Here is a 20,000-nt window from a genome sequence, read left to right as displayed (position 1 = left end):
TTCCCATATTATCAAAAGGAACACATTTTTAGGAACAATAGTTCTCAAATCATCCATTAAGGTCCAATTTGTTCTGCTCGGGATTTATTTGAAGCTACTTAGCTACACGGAAATGAGAGAAGTCGAAAAAAGGATGCAAGCTCCGGGAATCGAACTCAGGACCTCTTGCAGCAAGGCAGCTTACTAACCTACTGTGCCATCTTTGTCCCCGATAGAAAAGAAGTCATTTTTAGGAACAATATTTCTCGAATCATCCATTAAGGTCCAATTTGTTCCGCTCGTAATTCGGAACTCGGAACAATTGGTTCCACTTTAACACTAAAGGACCATTTTGTTCCGTATTTTTATAAAAAAAACGTGTTCCCATGTTATCAAAACGTACACATTTTTAGCAACAATAGTTACCAAACCGCACCTAAAGAACTAAGTTGTTCCGCTCGGAATTCGGAACTGGGAACAATTGGTTCCCATGGGATAGAAAGGAACACATTTTTGGGATTTATTTAAAGCTACTTAGCTACACGGAAAGGAAGGAAGTCGAAACAAGGACGCGAGATCCGGGAATCGAACTCAGGACCTCTTGCACCAAGGCCGCTTACTAACCGACTGTGCCATCTTTGCCCCTAATAGAAAGGAACTCATTTTTAGGAACAATATTTCTCGAATCATCCATTAATGTCCAATCTGTTCCGCTCGGAATTCGGAACTCGGAACAATTGGTTCCTTTTTAACACTAAAGGACCATTTTGTTCCGTATTTGTGTTAAAAAAAAAAAAAAAACGTTCCCATATTATCAAAAGGAACACATTTTTAGGAACAATAGTTCTCAAATCATCCATTAAGGTCCAATTTGTTCTGCTCGGGATTTATTTAAAGCTACTTAGCTACACGGAAATGAGAGAAGTCGAAAAAAGGATGCAAGCTCCGGGAATCGAACTCAGGACCTCTTGCAGCAAGGCAGCTTACTAACCTACTGTGCCATCTTTGTCCCCGATAGAAAAGAAGTCATTTTTAGGAACAATATTTCTCGAATCATCCATTAAGGTCCAATTTGTTCCGCTCGTAATTCGGAACTCGGAACAATTGGTTCCACTTTAACACTAAAGGACCATTTTGTTCCGTATTTTTATAAAAAAAACGTGTTCCCAAGTTATCAAAACGAACACATTTTTAGCAACAATAGTTACCAAAACTAACCTAAAGAAATAAATTGATCCTATCGGAATTCGGAACTTTGAACAATTGGTACCCATGTTATAGAAAGGAAAACAGTATTGGCATTTATGTAAAGCTACTTAGCTACACGGAAAGAAAGGAAGTCGAAACAAGGACGCGAGATCCGGGAATCGAACTCAGGACCTCTTGCACCAAGGCCGCTTACTAACCGACTGTGCCACCTTTACCCCTAATAGAAAGGAACTCATTTTTAGGAACAATATTTCTCGAATCATCCATTAATGTCCAATCTGTTCCGCTCGGAATTCGGAACTCGGAACAATTGGTTCCTTTTTAACACTAAAGGACCATTTTGTTCCGTATTTGTGTTAAAAAAAAAAAAAAAAACGTTCCCATATTATCAAAAGGAACACATTTTTAGGAACAATAGTTCTCAAATCATCCATTAAGGTCCAATTTGTTCTGCTCGGGATTTATTTGAAGCTACTTAGCTACACGGAAATGAGAGAAGTCGAAAAAAGGATGCAAGCTCCGGGAATCGAACTCAGGACCTCTTGCAGCAAGGCAGCTTACTAACCTACTGTGCCATCTTTGTCCCCGATAGAAAAGAAGTCATTTTTAGGAACAATATTTCCCAAAATCATCCATTTAGGCGCAATATGTTCCGCTCGTGATTCGGAACTCCGAACAATTGGTTCCACTTTAACACTAAAGGACCATTTTGTTCCGTATTTTTATAAAGAAAACACGTTCCCATGTTATCAAAAGGAACACATTTTTAGCAACAATAGTTACCAAACCGCACCTAAAGAACTAAATTGTTCCGCTCGGAATTCGGAACTGGGAACAATTGGTTCCCATGGGAGAGACAGGAACACATTTTTGGGATTTATTTAAAGCTACTTAGCTACACGGAAAGGAAGGAAGTCGAAACAAGGACGCGAGATCCGGGAATCGAACTCAGGACCTCTTGCACCAAGGCCGCTTACTAACCGACTGTGCCATCTTTGCCCCTAATAGAAAGGAACTCATTTTTAGGAACAATATTTCTGGAATCATCCATTAATGTCCAATCTGTTCCGCTCGGAATTCGGAACTCGGAACAATTGGTTCCTTTTTAACACTAAAGGACCATTTTGTTCCGTATTTGTGTTAAAAAAAAAAAAAAAAACGTTCCCATATTATCAAAAGGAACACATTTTTAGGAACAATAGTTCTCAACTCATCCATTAAGGTCCAATTTGTTCTGCTCGGGATTTATTCAAAGCTACTTAGCTACACGGAAATGAAAGAAGTCGAAACAAGGATGCAAGCTCCGGGAATCGAACTCAGGACCTCTTGCACCAAGGCAGCTTACTAACCTACTGTGCCATCTTTGTCCCTGATAGAAAAGAAGTCATTTTTAGGAACAATATTTCTCGAATCATCCATTAAGGTCCAATTTGTTCCGCTCGTAATTCGGAACTCGGAACAATTGGTTCCTTTTTAACACTAAAGGACCATTTTGTTCCGTATTTTTATTAAAAAAAAAGCTTTCCCATATTATCAAAAGGAACACATTTTTAGGAACAATAGTTCTCAAATCATCCATTTAAGGTCCAATTTGTTCCGCTCGGGATTCGGAACTCGGAACAGTTGGTTCTCATGCGATAAAAGTAAAGTAACGATATTTAACGTCGATAACTCGTAACAGTAATTTAGCTGACAAACCTGAGGTCGACGGTGCGCTCATTTTACTCCCCCCTCTCCATCACTGCTCCGCTTTACGGGTATTTAAAGCTACTTAGCTACACGGAAAGGAAAGAAGTCGAAACAAGGATGCGAGAACCGGGGAATCGAACTCACGACCTCTTTGCACCAAGGCCGCGTACTAACCGACTGTGCCATCTTGGCCCCTGATAGAAAGGAACTCATTTTTAGGAACAATATTTCTCGAATCATCCATTAAGGTCCAATCCGTTCCGCTCGGAATTCGGAACTCGAAACAATTGGTTCCCATGTTGTAGATAGGAACATATTTTTTTTGGAACTATACACCTTTTACTGTTCATTTACGCATTTCGATTAAACGATTGTATGGAGGTGCAATTGATTGTGCGTCTCCATGCAAATTGATTATTTTATGTCTCTAATACGCCATTGATTGTCACACTATGCAATTGATTTTCTATTAGTGTTAATGATTAACCATTGCGCGAGATTGAAAGGATATTTGTTATCTTTGATTGTCCAAAGGTGCAATGGTTCATCCGTTGATGCTATTGAATGTTAATTCACATGCAAATAGCGTTATTGAAAGTTCGTTCGCGTTATTGAAGTTCATGGAAGTGCTAATGAACGTAGTTTCGACTGTTGACGTAAATGAATGTATCTTTTGCGTAAATGAACAGCAAAAGGTGTAGTTCCCAGATCACCCATTAAGGTCCAATTTGTTCCGCTTGGGATTAGGAATTCGGAACAATTGGTTCTCTTTTTAACAATAAAGGACCATTTTGTTCCGTATCTTTATAAAAGCACGTTCCCATTTTATCAAAAGGAACACATGTTTAGGAACAATAGTTCCCAAATCACCCATTAAGGACCAATTTGTTCCGCTCGGGATTCGGAACTCGGAACAATTGGTTCCCCTTTTAGCAATGAAGGACCATTTTGTTCCCAAGTAGTATGAAAGCACGTTCCGAATTCATCAAAAGGAACACAAAAAAGAGGAACAATCTGTTCTCGCTTTTCAAGAGGGGACCGTTCCAGAACCAAGAAAAGGAACACCTTTGAAAAACAAAATGCGCTCAAAAACATCGCTAGTTAAAAAGAAAGAAGCCAAAAAGCGACTAAAAGATCACTTTGTGGAACACAATCGAATGCCGAAATTTTGCTGACGAAATACAACACTCAACTCAAAAAAGGAAACAAAATTGAAATTTGGGAAATGTTATAGACGAAAAATTGATGATATCTTCGCTATAACTGGGATGAAGACTACCGGATTTAGAAAACGGTTTTCTTACCACTCTGCTTCGGAGTGTAAACAGGTTTGTCCGTTTGTATGAATACCATTCCACTTTTGTAACTCAACAAAATCTTTGCCTCCTTGTGAAACCGAAAGTGCCCATCATCTGACTTGGCAATGAGGTACACGAACTGCTTATCCACTGAGCTGGGATCAGGTAAGTCTTCCGGGTTTACCTATACATATTCCAGACAAAAAAAATGAAATCGTGGAATTTAATCTTTTAGGAGGCAGTGTCGCAAAGAAAACGTCTCGGCTTTAGTCATCTCACGTGGTATTTCGTTGCAGAATAGAGGCTGACAATGTTGCAAAGCTCGAGCAACAAGAAGAAATCGACAAATTTTCACCCCTAAGTCTCGCATTTACTCAGAATAGAAGCGGTTGAGAAGGGCATAGCTTTTTTGAGTCTTTACAAAAATTCCCTCTGAGATTCTTTTGCGACAAGACGGTGAAAAAGTATTTCGCGATAAATCACAAGCAGAAGTTGGCTCGTAACGTTTTGACCGCTGCTGAAAGTTATATTTCTCAGAACATTGCCGTGTATGTCTTCATACAGTAAACACCCACATATAAGAACCTATATTTTTCCAAGTTAGGCTAAATAGGTTCTTATAAGAATGGTATTTACAGTAGTTTTAAGCTAACTAGGTTCTTAACTTGGTTCTTATTTCCACAAAAATTATCTACTCTGTGATACATATAGTAATATTGATTTCCTCTGATGAGGATGTTGATACCTTTATATTTCAGTCGTAACCATGAAAAAAAAAAAGTTTCAAACAAGATCTGTGCAGTTTAAAATTTGTTCCAGACGCTTGAAATTTCAAGGTCATTTTCTAAAATAAGAACCTGGTTTTTATGTAAGGGGGGTCTAAAATGAATCTTATAGCCTACCAGGGTGGGTGTTTACTGTATTCTTTCCTCTAATTTTCCGGAATCATGTTACTCATACCGGCCAAATCTTGGTGCTGCTTCTTTTGGATAATTCTTTTTGTCACGAATAATGCATTTGGAAATTAGGGATTGTGCTTGTTTTCGTTTCGTTGACGAAACTCCAAAAACGCGCATGCATTTAGGCTTTGGTACATTATGCTAGCATTAATAGAATAATGTGTCAAAGCCTACATGCATTACATTGCATCACCTGAATAGACCACTTTCGAGTTCTCACGGCTGGACTGGATCTAGCATGAAATGGAGGCTAATGCGGGCATATCTTTTCAAATGCAAATCAAGTTGCCCGCATTAGCCTCCATTTCATGCTAGATCCAGTCGAACCGTTAGAATACGAAACTGGCCTATTAACTTGCTGTAGGTATAACAAATCATAAAACACTTTTACCTTAACTGAAAGAAATGTGTTTCTTCCTAAGAAATGAACACAAAGAAAGAACGAAATGGGTTATTGCAATGTTGCAAATTGATCAAATCAGTTTTAAGCAATGTAACGTTTTAAGACTGTTAGAAAAACCATTGAGTAAACTGGGCCAATCACGGCAGACGAAGACGATCCAATGATCCACTGATCACAACGTAACGCCAAGCAAAAGACATGCAGCCGACGCTAATGGCAGGAAAATGCCTCTAGTCGTTTGTCCTCGGTTTGTCAAAACAATGTTGTGCGAGACTTTAATACCTATCGTTAAACGCATCGGCAATAATGCAATACATATGAAGCAATCCTAATAAACATCGTTTTAATTCAAACAACAGCTTTCCTTTCAATTTGAAACTGAAAATTTGACAAGAAAAATATGCGGTAATCTTATCTGTGGCGAAAAGCAAGACCAGTCAGTATTGTATTATACTTTTCTTAACAAAATAGTTTATTGTTTTGCTTTTCAAGAATTTTGAGAATACACTGGCATGACAGGACAGTTTACTTGAACTATATACTTGTCTTTTCTAACAGACATTAACAACTCTGCTAGGACCGTGTTACCTTGTTCAACGAGCCCTTGCACTTGAGAGAAAGTCTTTTGTCGCTGTGGGTAGTCCTGTAAATATATCTTGACAGTCACAGGCTGGTTAGCATCAAATACCGAAACGGAGACTTGCACGTCAACTCCAAGGTGAAAAACATTTGGTGCCATTATGGAAAATCTGAAGAATTTGAAAAAAAGGAATAAAAATTAAACCACGAGCGACCACAAGGGCGGTTAAGATTCGCCGTGTATAGGTTCTCTTCCACTCACTTTGCGGCGAACGAAAAAGCAGTGGGGTAGAGCAACTGGACAATGGTTTACAACAAGAAAAGAAAGAGAAAGATGTACATTCAGCTTAAGAAGTCGCGAATGAACAGAGAAAAAAAATAGAGACAAACACGAAGAAAAATTATAAATCACATGCAATTTCAATTCAAAGCTGTTGGACTGGCAGTTCGCCAAACAAGAATTGGGTATTAGCAATTTAGTATGGTGAAGAATTAAGAATTTTTTTCTGATCTCTCCGATTTTGCCTCGCCCTCGAGACGAGGCTTGAGCCGTAAGCATAATCATATGCAATATACATACGCAGATGAATTAGCACTTATCAGGGATTTTTAAACAGAGTCGCAGCATTCCAAAATTCCACGGAATTCAATAAGTATAGGTTATCACATTGGGCCGAATAAAATTAAGGATTAATGTCTCGAGTCACACGTACGCTGATTCTCAGCTCCGTACAGAAGCTGTATTCAGTGTTTATTTAGCGTCAAAAAACTGTAAAACGCACGAATCAGCTAAATGACATTTTGTTTAAAAAAAAAAAACATTTACATCATGGCAAATTACCAAAATTAATGAAAAATGCTCTTTGTCTCAGCCGATCAGCATTTATTAGTAATTTTACCCTCTATAACTGGAAAAGAATCCATCAATAAACCATCTTTGAACTTATTCCGTTTCGACAGCAGGTAATATTAAATTGTGACCCCGCTACTGAAAAGACCCATAGGCTCAACTTCCTTCCCATGGCATTGCTCTCTCTCGCTTCCGATGGGGTGGGAAGAGGAATGGCCCTTGGGTGGGAAGCGTACGAACGCCTTTTAATTAACATGTTAATTTTCCGCCTCGTTAATTTTGTAGGCGTTTTTTCTTTAGTTTATTGTACTTTTTTGGTCGCGTTTTTTGGTTTAGTCTCACAATAATTAATAAGTAGGTCATGTTTTAATGTAACACTTGTAAATTGTTCTATCCAACTAGTTTTCTATATATGGGTTATTGACCAAGCTTGTTCGGTTAAGATAGCTGGAGCGCACAAAAAGAACGAGGCCAATATCCAGCCATCTTGACTCAACAAGCTTGGTCAATAAAGTATTTATTGTATGGAGTAAAACATCAAAAAATGATATTTGGTCTTGCGGGACCAAGCGAGAGATCTCAAGAGGGCAAGATAGTGTCCATCTTCCCCGCCCAATCACAGCGCGGGATTCGGTTCATCTTGGCCGCTCACGGAACTAGTCGTACAATAAATGTAAATATTTTCTTACCAGGTTGTTTTTTGGGGTGTTTTACAGCGAAATAGAGCTTTTCCTCAAGAAACTGTCTAGAGGGTCCCAATAGGGTTTTCGGGATCTGAGATTTGGCCTTTTTAGAGCCCGGGATTCGGGATTCTAAAGAAATATGGGATCGGGATTCGGGATTGTATTTATGGACGGGACGCGGGATTAAGCGTTATTACGAAGCGGGATCCGAGAAATCGTCAATTTGAAGCCCCGAGATCCGGGATTTCTGACAGCGAAAAATAAACTCAACTTTCGCAATGCCAGTCTTTCATGAGAATTTGTTTTAAATTCGTCACTGCTAGGTGGTATTGTGTAACGAAAGGCAAGGTTCGTTTGCTCTCCCGTCAGTTTCCTGTTTTTAAGTTGCATTATTGAGTGTGTCCTTTGAGCAAGATTCTCGGGATAACCTCTTTCACGTTGGCATAATTTAATATTTTGGATGAGCTCGTGAAATAGTTTTAAGAATGGCGAATGGCACGAGGAGAAGTGCGTGTTTTGAAGTATTTGAGTAGGTTTGAAGTGCGTGCGCACATCAAGGACTGGGTTGCTATTGAACCTTTGTAAATGTTTGTTTCCAGAAATGTCGTTTCCGTATATATCTGAAATTTTAGCCGCGAAATAATTGTGGGGCGGTGTTTGTTTGCTTGTTCAATGAACCGCATCATTTCGGTTTCAAAACTGTGATTGCGAATGCTACAGTGAAAGACAATTGGATCATGAAGGTTGGTGGAAAAGATTAACAAGATGTATTCCAAATCGACTGTAGTTGTAACTGACGACGAGGATTGGACATCATGCTGAGACGTCATGACCGGTATCGGGACTGACCGATAAAAACGTTCGGGATTTCGGGATGAAGTGACAATTTTGGTCAGGATAGCAGGATTGAAGAACTAGGCTATTGGGGACCCTCCGTCTAGAACCGGGTTGATTTCAGTTTTAAATAGTTATCGTGTATACAGAGTTCTTAGAGTTTCTGTCTTTCAGCATATCAAGTTTTTATTGCAAACTAAGGGACCGTTCATTTTTTATGAGAAAGGGGGGGCTGGTGGGATTTGGGGGGGGGGGGGGGGGCACTAAAAAAAAATTGGCTTGAAAGGGGGGGCCAGCCGAAAAAAAATGAAGGAAAAGGGGGGGTTGGACGAAAAAATTAGATTAAAAGTAGGATAAGAGATTTTACAAATTGAGGAAAAAATTGACCTCTTTTATTTATAACAAATATACTAAAACATTTCCAGGATATTCCAGAAAACTTCTCAACAGCTTTTTATATATTTTATAATAACAGTGAACGTACCATAATAACAGTCTTGAATAGTAACAACTTTTTTTTCATTCATAAAAATGTTGTTGTCAAGCGCATATTAAACAAAGACCAATAATTTGAGTCCTGTAATTGGAACTGACCTCGTTACCAAGACTTTTTATGAGAAATTTAATGGGAGGGGCATGAAACTACTACAAGGTGTCCAATTCATCATTTTCGACGTTCTCTTTGATCTCGTCGTCGCTATCTTCCTCTTCTTCTTCCTCCTGTTCTTCTTCGTTGTCTTCCCCTTCTTCCTCTTCTTCGTCGTTTTCTTCTTCATCTTTGTTCGTGTCTCCGACGTTTGAGCTATAATCTTCAGGATGCAGGAAACAATACATCCTGTTTCTTACTTCTGGCTTAAGGTTGGTAATCAGCCTGCTTCCTGCCGCGTTGCTGAAGTAGTTTGATTGCAGTAGGTGAGCGATGAATGCTGCATCCCTCGTTAGCAACACTGCTGCTACATCTTCAACGTTTATGCATGCTTCCGGGATTGTCACGGAGGGAGGATAAAGAAGACAACTGGGAAGCTCTCTTGCAAGGGGATTTGCAACGCAGATATGATACACGCGTCAGACGTTGTTTTCAAACCGTTTGCGTTTTCTGCTCTTTGATTTCCTACGGTTTTCTTTTAATTTTCTTTTTTTTTGACGCATAGTTTCCTGTGAGGCCCTTGAAGATCTGGTCGAAGGTCTCCTTCTTTTTTTCGAGGTTTTCTAATTCCCCTGAAACATTTAGCAGCTTTGCTTCAATCCTAGCGATGTGCTCCACATTGAAGTCATGGTGGAATTTCTTGTCATGCTTCAGGGTAATGCCATTCGCCTGGAAGAGCATGGAGTCATGATCACTGAGAATTTTTAACAGCCCTTTCAGTTTCTCAACAGCCTCTTTGTGTTCTTTTATAACATAGTTCAGTCTCCGTCCATCACTTGGTCTTAACTGGTACTCTGGTTGTAGCAGTTCTCCTAACCTCTCCGAGCAACCATCTACCCTTTGAAAAGCGACCTCCTCTGACATCAAAAGATCAAACTGCCTGGATCGTTCAGCAGTGAATCGCTTTTTAAAGGATTCGTCCCTTTCACCATCCTTTCGCATCTTGGTTTGAGATCTGGAGACAAATTCATTGTGCAACCAAAGTTTGTGGTTGACTATCTCCAGCATCTTGAGGTCATGGAGTTCAAAAAAAAGAAGAGACTGGAGGAAAGGGCAAGGGAAAGTAGGGAGGCAAGAGAAAAGTCCTATGAAGATTATCATTGGGCTAATTTGTGTGAAGATGCCACCAAGCTAAAAAAGCTCCGTGTGCCAGAATTGAACAAATACTTAAAACATCATGGGCTATTAAAACAGCATCAGAAGAGCAACAAGAATGACAAAGTGAAGACAATTATGGGACACTTCTTGCGAATGAATACTCTCAGAACTGGACAAGCCGAAGTGGGAGGCAGGAATGAATCAGGTCAACTAAACAGCAGTGATGAAAGCAGTGAGGGAGAGGAAACTGATGATGACTACAAGAGTGATGCCCCTGACTCTGAAGACGACTCAAATGATGTCGTTCTTGCTTTTATCGCCTCAGATGAGGAATACGCAGACGAGCGGCCAGCTACAACACGCTCAGGACGAGCTGTAACAAGAAGAGCAGAAATTGACTTTTCATTCTTTTGAGTGATTTGTTAAAAGCAGCTTTCTAGCTTTCAGGTTTCTTTCAATAAATTATGTGAAATGTAACAAAACGAAATTTAAATGCTGCAGTAACTTTTAACACCATATGTATTTTTTATTCAAGGGGGGGGGGGGGCAGGAGAAAAAATTACTCTGATGAGGGGGGGGGGGGCAGGAGAAAAAAATCGGAAATTGGGGGGGGGGGGTCATACAATTTTCAAATTACACTCCTCCAAATTCCACCAGCCCCCCCTACCCCATAAAAAATGAACGGTCCCTAAGCAGCAGACTGTGTTGTTTTGAACGGCTGAGTAAATTACTAGAGGTTTATGTCCACACCCGTGTTTTTCACACAGCGTGTGGCTAAACAGGAGCTATCCTAAAAAAAATTATTTAGTGCGTCTGTCCCATGATAAGTTTGCCTTTGTCGCCGTGCTTAAGCTTGCGTTTTTAGTAAAAACAAGCCGTAATTAAATGAGAGTTCTTAACACGGCAATCAATTTTAATTTTCACGTGTTACAAAACTGTTGTGATAAGAAAGACTACGCACTAATTCTCACTTTGAGAAAAGAGGCTTTAATAATGATCTTTCTTTTATTGCATGGCATGACTGGCAAGCGAAGGTATTTTTATTTGTTGTCCATAACGTTTTTTGAGACTGTCGCTTTCCAGACCAATTTAACAGTCACAGTATATTCTTTCTTTTTATTAAAACACTCGCGCGGTCACGGATACACATCGACCGGAGCTATCTCCGGCAGCAGCCAATCAGAGCCAGATATCCTTGCCTTTAATTAAGTAAATCATACAACAAGCTGAAAGGTCAAAACACATCTGAAATTCTAGTCACATTTATACTACGAGACAGGTATAAATTGAAACAAATTTCTGTCACTATCATGGTGTAAAGTGGCTCTTATACACTTTTAACAAGATCAAATTGGTTATAATTTTGATGTGGTCAAATATTAGACAAGATAGTGCAGTTATGTTGAGACAACTAATTATAAGAGCAAAAATCGTTCGAAGTAGAAGCAAAGCCTCCATCTCAGCGCGCATGTGTTTGGCGGCGTCTTAAAGAATAATGCTTCCTCAATATTAAAATGTAAAGGAGAGCAAGATTTAAAGCTTGATATTCGGTAGGATTTATAACTCTCTGTTATTAACTTCATCTGGAATAAATCGGGCCATTTACAGGTTTATCATCCTACTGCCTCCCGTGACAGCATTCTGCATGACTGGTTGTGAGGAAAGGAGAAACATAACAATAGGCACTTTTGTTATTCAATAATATGACAATGAAACAATTCTGTTCAAAACTCTCGGTACCTCACTAAATGCAGAGGGAAGACAATCACTATAAATTAAATTATATGAAAATGACGTTATTGTGTTGAAATCGTCATATTTGTCTCAATTTTGACTTTTAGTAAAGCAAATGGCAATCACGGCAAGACACTCTCCAAAACTTTTCCGCCCTTGTAACTCAAAGACAACATCGGTTTTCCATGGCTTAGATTCCTTTCCGGTTACTTGGTTTATTTTTATCGTTAAAGGGGAAGAAAACCCTTCCATTTGACCCCGTTAGATAAGGCTATAAGGCGTCGACGACCAGTTCAGTGGCCAAAAATTAATTATTCTTTGGTCAGTTACTCCGTTACTTTCGTCCACAAGGAGTCATCACGCGGGAACAGTTCAGGGGATCCGTTGAAATCCGGAGGTAACTACTTTTGATTCCCCTAGTTGGCTGGCGATTGGGCAATTATTCACTTAATAAAGCAACAGTGCTCCGATTATTTCATCTCGAGAGTCTAATTTCTTGAAACGTAGACCAGGCCATCTTCCATCTCCCAAACCCTGTCCTCACCTCATCGAAATGAGACGACTTGTAGTCTCAGCTTTTCGAAACGTCGGTATATAGGACGATCGGCCTTTTACTGACTATTAAGTGTTTATTTTACTTCTTGAACTTTGCGGTACGTGCTATATAATTCAATTTCTTTTGCAGCACTTCATCAACATAACCTTACCTTTTGGCTGACGCACATGCTGACGCTGCAAGGATGAGAACTGCGGTCCATAGCGCCATGGTGCAAAACTGATGAACTTCCCGTTTTGCTCCTTGTCTTTCAGACAGTTTCAATCGTGATATCGAGTCAACTGAAACCAAAACCAATAGGTGATGATGGATGTCTGGAAAAAATCCCTTTCATAAATTACACGGATAAAATGTCAATCATTCACACGCGAAGACATGTGAGTTTGCAGGCATATTTTTATTTGCGCTTAACTGGTGTGAACATTTAGTTTGAAATCTTGGGAGCTTTTGAATTACCCTTCAAATGAATATAAATCTAAACTGAGCTACGTTCGACTCTATTAATAACCTGTCAAAGTCATATCAAAGCCAAACAGATTTCGAAAGGGGATGTGCTTGCCTGAACACGTCGCAAAGTGAGAACTGCACGAGTTAGATGGCATGCATACAAGTGGCTGGAAATTCAGCAGTTAAGTGTGCAAACCTGTATGTTCTGTTCCTTGGACAAGTTCCAGGAATGCAAAAGAACAGCTCAACACTTACAACAAGCAACTTTTTGGCTTAATTCCCCTGAAAATGTCTTCTAAATATTGCTAATTAATCGTTTTTCCTTACTTATCACGCCATCCATTTCCTTGGAATTGAGTCATGGGAAGCCCCAGAGGGAAAAGGGTCAGTTGTGAAATTCCCGTGAGTACTCAGTTTAGGTTAAAGGTCAGCTAATTTTCTAAGGCAGATTGCCAAAAACCGCGAAGGAAATCATTTGGTTGTGATCAATTTTTTTTTCTGGAAAATTGCCCTATGACAGATTCAATTTTGCCAGTATCGAGGGGTTCTTTGAAAAGCGAGTCGGAACCACTCAATTAAGCAAAGAAGGATATTCAGCAGTTAAGCTTATCTGTTTTGATGGTCAGACGTCTCCTCTTTCGTCCTTTCTGTTGTCTTATCTGATCGTTTATCATTAAATATGACGTCCTGTGGTTACTTTAAGAGCTGACCTGGCAGTTTCTGTGATTAAGTTTAAATAGGAAAATGAACCTCGAACAGACTGTAAAGGGCTCAAAAGAAACATTTGTAATCGAAACGTAACGGTTTGCCAGTGGTACGTAACAAAGCTCCCTTGTCTGACATACCAGGCAGTTAATTTGTGCACTACTGGGCATGATCGCATTTGATGACGTCGATGAGGCATATATGGTTTAAATTTTCATGGCTCTTGCGTCCTTTACTTGAAATTTAAGGAAGAGAATTAAAGCCCCTTGATTCCTCGGAAGTTATTTTCTTTCCCGCTTTCGATTCTAGGAAAGTAAGCCTGCGTGCATGGAGGTGGACGTACACAGGCTAAGGAATATCGAAATAAAACTTGATTCTAGCCTGCGAGTAGGCGTCTCCTATTTCCTTTGTTGCACGCGGAAAAGGGTCGATTTGAAAACAAATTTTTGATCGATCTGGTTTCTCACTTCACCGCTCCCCCTCCCCCCGCCTTCCTCGATTAAAATTGAGTTTTACTCGTTTAATTGTCTTAGCCTGCTCTCACCGAAGAGAGAGAGCTTCCTCGCAGGCTATAATTGTCTGTGTAATGATCAGTGATGATTATCCAGTTTTACTTCGGGGAAAGAGGGCGGGCCGAGACGCGACGCAAGAGAGGAACTTCCGTAGCTGAATCGTTTTTCCTTTTTTATTCATTGGTAATTTAGCCTTCATCAGCTGAATGCGGAGATCAAAACAACGCACAAACCGAGAGGAAGTAAAGGAATGAAGTTCCTTCCGACCTGTTGCATGACCTTCCATCCTTGCGATTGGATTAGTAGTTTGCTACCCAGTGCGCTTCAGCTGTGGGCGTTACACAAACAAAGAAACGAAAACGTCATCAACAATTAAAAAGGATCTTCCTCGACTGGATCGGAATAAATGAATTTTAATGTAAGGGTATGAGCAAGACTTAGAGCTGAGGCATTCTCACGAAGGTCTGTATGGTCATCGATTTGTCTTGTGTCTTATCAATATATATTTAATTTCGTCAGTCAACATTCTCGCCGCTTCGAATTCATGGTCGCACATGGCTAACGCCAATTCGATCATTTCCGTATTGAATGCATTTGAATGTTTATTTTGTGGGAAAACTCATGTGGTAGGCCGTAAATTGGGATATGGTGGAAGACCAAAGGGAAACTGAGGGCGCTGAGATCTGCAACACCTCAAAGATTTCAAATATAAGTATTCTAAAACAAAGCAGAGGATGATCGTGGTAAAGCAACTGAGTTCAAATTGTTTGCTTCTACTGATAATTCGTGTTCGGAGATGTGTGCTTGTATCGCCATAGAGCGTTGACGAGTGAGATTTTAATAACGTTTGTGTTCGCTTTTGTCATCACTGCATGCGAGCTATCATTCAGCCTCCGACCGGTAGAGGGAGGCCAAGTTACGCTAAGATACTTCATCGATACTTTAGGATATTAAGATCCTAAATGTGATTATTTCCCGGGCCAAAATGACAACTATCAAGAATGAAAATCTTACGCATCGTCCTTCGTTACATGATCATGAAGCCATTTATGGAAGCGAGATTGAGGTTCCAGACATCTGATTCAGTGAACCGGATTAAAAAATGGTCACTTATGGTTAGCAGGGGGTTAGAAAAATACGTCGTACAACACTCCGTTTCTCAAATCGTCCGTCTAGTCGATTGTTGTGCCTATTAACATGCCTTTTAACATCGCCATTTGAGATAAGCATTGGCAGCCAAAAGCGATTTTTTTTGTTTTAAGAGAAGCATCTGTTTTTGTTGAAACGAAACGCTTGTTTCCACGTAAAAGAACTGACGAGAAGCGATCCAGTTACTAATGCTGCGTTCAATTACTAAGATTTTCATGGCTCAAGGGTGGAAAAAATCCATGTACTTTAAAATATATTGAGAAAAAATGGCAGCATGACGATGTTCTACTGATAAGCTCAGTTTCGTTGAAATGGTGCCAGATGAAAACTCCAATAGCAATTTCAGTTGATCTTTAACGACGTACAGATTCAGAGAAATTTGGTTCTTGTCTTAGTTAAAATTTTGAGGACGCTGAGGTCAAGACAAACGCTTCATCATGAAGGGAAGACAGACTAAATGTCTGTTGATTGTAGCCATGACGGCCTCAAGTCGCCTGAGGTAACAGAAGACCTTAATGTTTTAAGCGTTGGATACCAAGTAACTTCTACTGATAAAGGAACTGGAAGATGAGCCAGGACTTAGATATACTGGCATGACTATTAAAGATTGAGATAATGTTTTAATATTACTGTTGTGTTGCTTACAGATAATTTGAGGATCACCCAACACTTGGCTTGGGAAATTCGGCGTCCTTGATAAGGCTTGAAGTCCAGCACGCCAAAATATTGAATAAATACAGTAGAGGAAGATCCCAAAACGAAACATGTCAAAATACATAGTTTTGATTGCAATAGCGTTCAGTGCACATTGCATATTCTGCTTCCTACATTTAGCTGGTAAGTGATGACAACGTTTCAAACTTACAGTGAAGGTAAATGATTTTGCAAAAATAACGAAATTATTCGACCCGTGAAAAGTTTTATTACCGTAACGGATGCAGACAGCGTAACATAGATTCTAGGCTAACCGCCAACATCTGGGAAAAAAACGCCGCGGCCTTTACAAAGGAATGAACGATGAAACAAGTACAGTAAAAGGCTAAACGACAGAATTCTGGGCCACATCTAGAGGTTCTACTGAAGAGCTGGCTCGTTAGGCTTGTTTGCCATCCACTGCCGAGCCAAACGAATCAAACGAGACTCCAGTTAGTGCGGCTCTCAGAATTAAAAAATCCAGTATTTTTCCATGCAGTCTGTGTTAAATGGCAGTCTTCCAAGTCTAGTTTTATTTGCCGTCGCGTGTTAATTACCTGAAAGATAACAAAAGCTATTTTTTTGCTGGTGTTCAATCATATTAATTTCAACCATGACATTTTTGAGTACTCGTCATAAATAGCAATTTCGTTCCCAGGGCTTTTCCGCCGAGGAGAGCGCGAGCGCTTCATCGATAGAAGACATAGAAGGGAGTTTAAGCAAAGAAGACGGCTACGGCAACGAAAACGGCAGTCCAAAATATAACTTAGCGCTATCGCAAGTATTTCGCGATTATTCCGTCTTGTTCACCTTATACAATACAGGCGAACAATCCTGTAACTGGATGGGTACGAACGGTTTTAAAGTCAAAACAGAAAATGACTGTTTCGTGGTTATATACGTGGTTATATAACAGAATGAGACCTGACTGTAAATAATAAACTGAAATCTAATGTTTCTTCGTGAATATTTAGACCGTTGGGATCAAATATCCTGCCGGCTTTGAAATTAAAATAACTCTCCTGCCCTTACGGATTGCGGCTCTGTTGGAATTTTTTTCGTTACGAATTAATCGCATTTCGTTAAATTAGAAATGTGTGGCGACGCGAGAAGATAAAATATTCAGCGTTGATTATTGTCTTCGATGTCTATATCCAATGTTTGAAAAGGTACACCGTTTCCTTTTTCAACTTTTTCAACTTTTTCAAGTACGTCAGTATTATATATCTTTGTAGAGGCCAGACGAGCTGCCGGAGAGGGGTTTTGTTGGTCGAAAATCAGCAAAAGAACTGGCGAATGCAAAAGAAAACTTGGACCAAGGCAGCCAAAAGTAAGTTGCTGTTCTAATGGAGGAGCTGGATGGAGCTCAAGAAGAAGAGGAAGAGATAACTGTGAGCCTTGTAGAACAATAATAACAGGTATTGATTTTGAGAAAAGCCAGATTGGAGAAACCTGAGTTTCCCCCAAAGTTTTTTGCAATCTCCTATCGACCGATCGATCTAGATAACAGCAAAGACACGTGACAGCGTAAAAGAAAGTTAAATGCATTAGGGAGACCCAACATGGCCCAACATGGCCGCCGTGATGTCACGTGAAAAACCTCTATACAATACTCTACAAATATCAGTAACTGTACGCATCAGGTTTTTTTTTTTTTTTCTTGTTTTTACAAAATAAAGTATGGAAGATTTATCCACAATTTGTAGGCGTTTTCTATAAAACAATTATTCCTTTTGCACTTATTCGATAGGAAATGATTATAGGAGATGATTACAGCTCCACGCCAGGGCCCAGTTGTTTGAACGATGGATAGCGCTATCCGCCAGATAAATCACTATCCAGTGGATAAATAATGGCGAAACCAATTGCGCTATCCAATGGATTGTGATTTATCCGGTGGATAGCGTTATCCACCTTTTGAACAACTGGGGCCTGGCGCCAAGGCGCCAAGGCGCGCTCTTGGAATTATTGTAAACTGATGACCAGGAGCTCTTGGTTAAATAGAATATATTCCTTCACCGTTGTATCAGCCTTGCTGTAAGACTTTTTGACCTTCATTTTTCACCGAGCGACATTTGACAAAGATCACAGAAAAAAGAATAAAACAGGAGAATTTAGTGTCTGAGGACGACACTAGACAGGAGTGTCGAAACTTTGGTTCTTTGAATCGTAACTTTTTAAGCTACATTCAAACCAGAGCAACGTATGTCTAAAAGACAATCACGTCACTTTTACTACGTTTAACAAGAGGCCATGTTATTTGTCAAAGTGGGCGACTCTCGGAGTCGGAAGGTTGAAATCACAAATGTCATTTTAGCGGTCTTGACCATTTCGAGGCTTCCTGCATTATAGCCCACTCCCTTCTTGTAATGTAATAACGGAATCTTAATACAGTCGTGTGTATGGCTCCTCTTAAACAGAACCGAGTTACTGGAGTGAATGGGGAGACTGGAGCGAGTGCAACGCAACATGCGGACCTTCATTTCAAGAGAGGAATAGGACATGTATCTCCCATGGGGGAAATCCTTGCCGAGGAAGGGCTGTGATGACGAGGTCTTGCCAAACGCAACCCTGTCCAAGTACGTCATGTTAGAGTGTCATGTGAAACGTTATTGTTGATTCTTTGTGTGCAAGTTAATTAATTAACAACTAGTTCACATGCGTAAATCACACGATCGACTAATGTTGCCTGCGAGAAGTTTGTGCAATCTTTTCAAGTGCTTCATAACAGGGCATTCTAGTTGGCTGGCAAATCAATTTGGTAGGCTGGGAACTGAGTAGTCAAGAAGCAAGCAGGTAACCCGGGGGTTAAGACGGTTAAGGCCCTTTGTCTCCAACGATTGATCAGTAAGTAAATTCACCTCACAGATTAAATACACTGTCAGGTAGAGAAGTATTGAGAATGATTTAATTATCAACCACACAATGGGGTATTATCTTGATCTAACACTAAATTCTCATTAATAGCCAACAAAGAAATCTATGGTACCATTTAAGAGAATTAACATTTAGATCATGTGAGTGAAAGGGTTCAATCTAAAAGTATTGAAAGTAGTCCTGTACACATATTCAGTGCACCTGCGGTAAAATCTTCAAACAAAATGCCTTTTTAATTTTTTCAATACGGTGAATGAATTTTATCCGAACGACTGATTTGACTGGCTGGCTCAGTTGTATGAGCATCGAGACTATCGTGCGGACGGTTGTGAGCTCAACTCCGGCCGGTTCAATACTCAAGGTCTTTAAGTAACTGGGGAGAATGTGCTGCCTTTGTGATGCTATTTGGAAATGGTAACACGTTCAAGTCTTCTCGGATAAGGACTATAAACCGTAGAACCCTTCAATGTTCATAAACTCCATGAGACGTCGAAGATTCCCACCTACAATTCGAAAAAGAGAAAGACATGGAGTTCCCCGTGTGGTCTGTTTTGAATTCTCCAGCAAAATATGGCCAGCTTATATTGCTAGCAGTCCCTTGTAAGTCAGCCGAGCCGCCCGTTTTAGTCACCACGCAAGCAAGCCGAGGGGAGCATGGGGAGAGAGCGAAATGAAGGCCCACATTTTGCTGTCTACCCATTCTCCCCTCGGCTCTTCAGCCCTCTTGCTTGACGACTAAAGCGGGCGGCTCGACTGACTTAAAAAGGTACTACTAGCAGTTTATGGACGGCTTGGAAATGATATTTTTGTAAAAGGGGTATGATGTAAGAGAACACGTAAGCAAATACAGCCACAAGTCAAAGGGGAGTTTACCAAATGCTGGATTATGTAGATGTAGATCCAAATGCAGATGATGGCAAAGAAGCGTACAGCACAATGTGTTGTACAATATATATTTTTCTTTTTTGAGCCATTGCTTTGTGGTGTCTGTCTAGTTATAATACAAGGCAATTGTCTAAAATCAATTTTTATCGACCAAATTAAAGCAAGGGTTTACTTTTGCATGTACGGCTTCAAAATTATGGGGAACTACCCCGCCT

The 20,000-nt window shown here is 40.0% G+C and overlaps 2 protein-coding genes across 4 annotated transcripts in view; one reads left to right on the top strand and one right to left on the bottom strand.

Moving 5' to 3' along the window:
- Positions 1-13,346, bottom strand: part of LOC138027496 (complement C3-like) — a 92,797-nt gene extending 79,451 nt beyond the window's left edge. Inside the window, exons 1-5 of one of the 3 annotated variants that reach the window (XM_068875060.1) lie at positions 13,292-13,346; positions 12,669-12,798; positions 6,126-6,286; positions 5,526-5,551; positions 4,182-4,359 (exon numbers count right to left, since the gene is read on the bottom strand). In XM_068875060.1, coding sequence (XP_068731161.1) covers positions 4,182-4,359; positions 5,526-5,551; positions 6,126-6,286; positions 12,669-12,798; positions 13,292-13,307 — 511 coding nt within the window. In that variant the 5' untranslated portion in view covers positions 13,308-13,346. Of the gene's footprint in view, positions 1-4,181; positions 4,360-5,525; positions 5,552-6,125; positions 6,287-12,668; positions 12,832-13,160 lie in introns of all 3 variants that reach the window. The other 2 variants (XM_068875066.1, XM_068875055.1) reach the window with 2 other exon arrangements.
- A 1,151-nt stretch (positions 13,347-14,497) lies between these two features.
- Positions 14,498-20,000, top strand: part of LOC138027532 (thrombospondin-1-like) — a 12,919-nt gene continuing 7,416 nt past the window's right edge. Inside the window, exons 1-4 of the mRNA XM_068875083.1 lie at positions 14,498-14,643; positions 15,978-16,167; positions 17,259-17,441; positions 18,444-18,602. Of these exons, the coding sequence (XP_068731184.1) occupies positions 16,095-16,167; positions 17,259-17,441; positions 18,444-18,602 (415 nt within the window). The 5' untranslated portion in view covers positions 14,498-14,643; positions 15,978-16,094. The remainder of the gene's footprint in view (positions 14,644-15,977; positions 16,168-17,258; positions 17,442-18,443; positions 18,603-20,000) is intronic.

Source organism: Montipora capricornis, chromosome 2 (assembly GCF_036669925.1).
Source record: "Montipora capricornis isolate CH-2021 chromosome 2, ASM3666992v2, whole genome shotgun sequence".
Lineage (NCBI taxonomy): Eukaryota > Metazoa > Cnidaria > Anthozoa > Scleractinia > Acroporidae > Montipora > Montipora capricornis.
The sequence above is the reverse complement of the archived record's forward strand: the minus strand, read 5'-3'. Positions and strand labels throughout refer to the sequence as shown.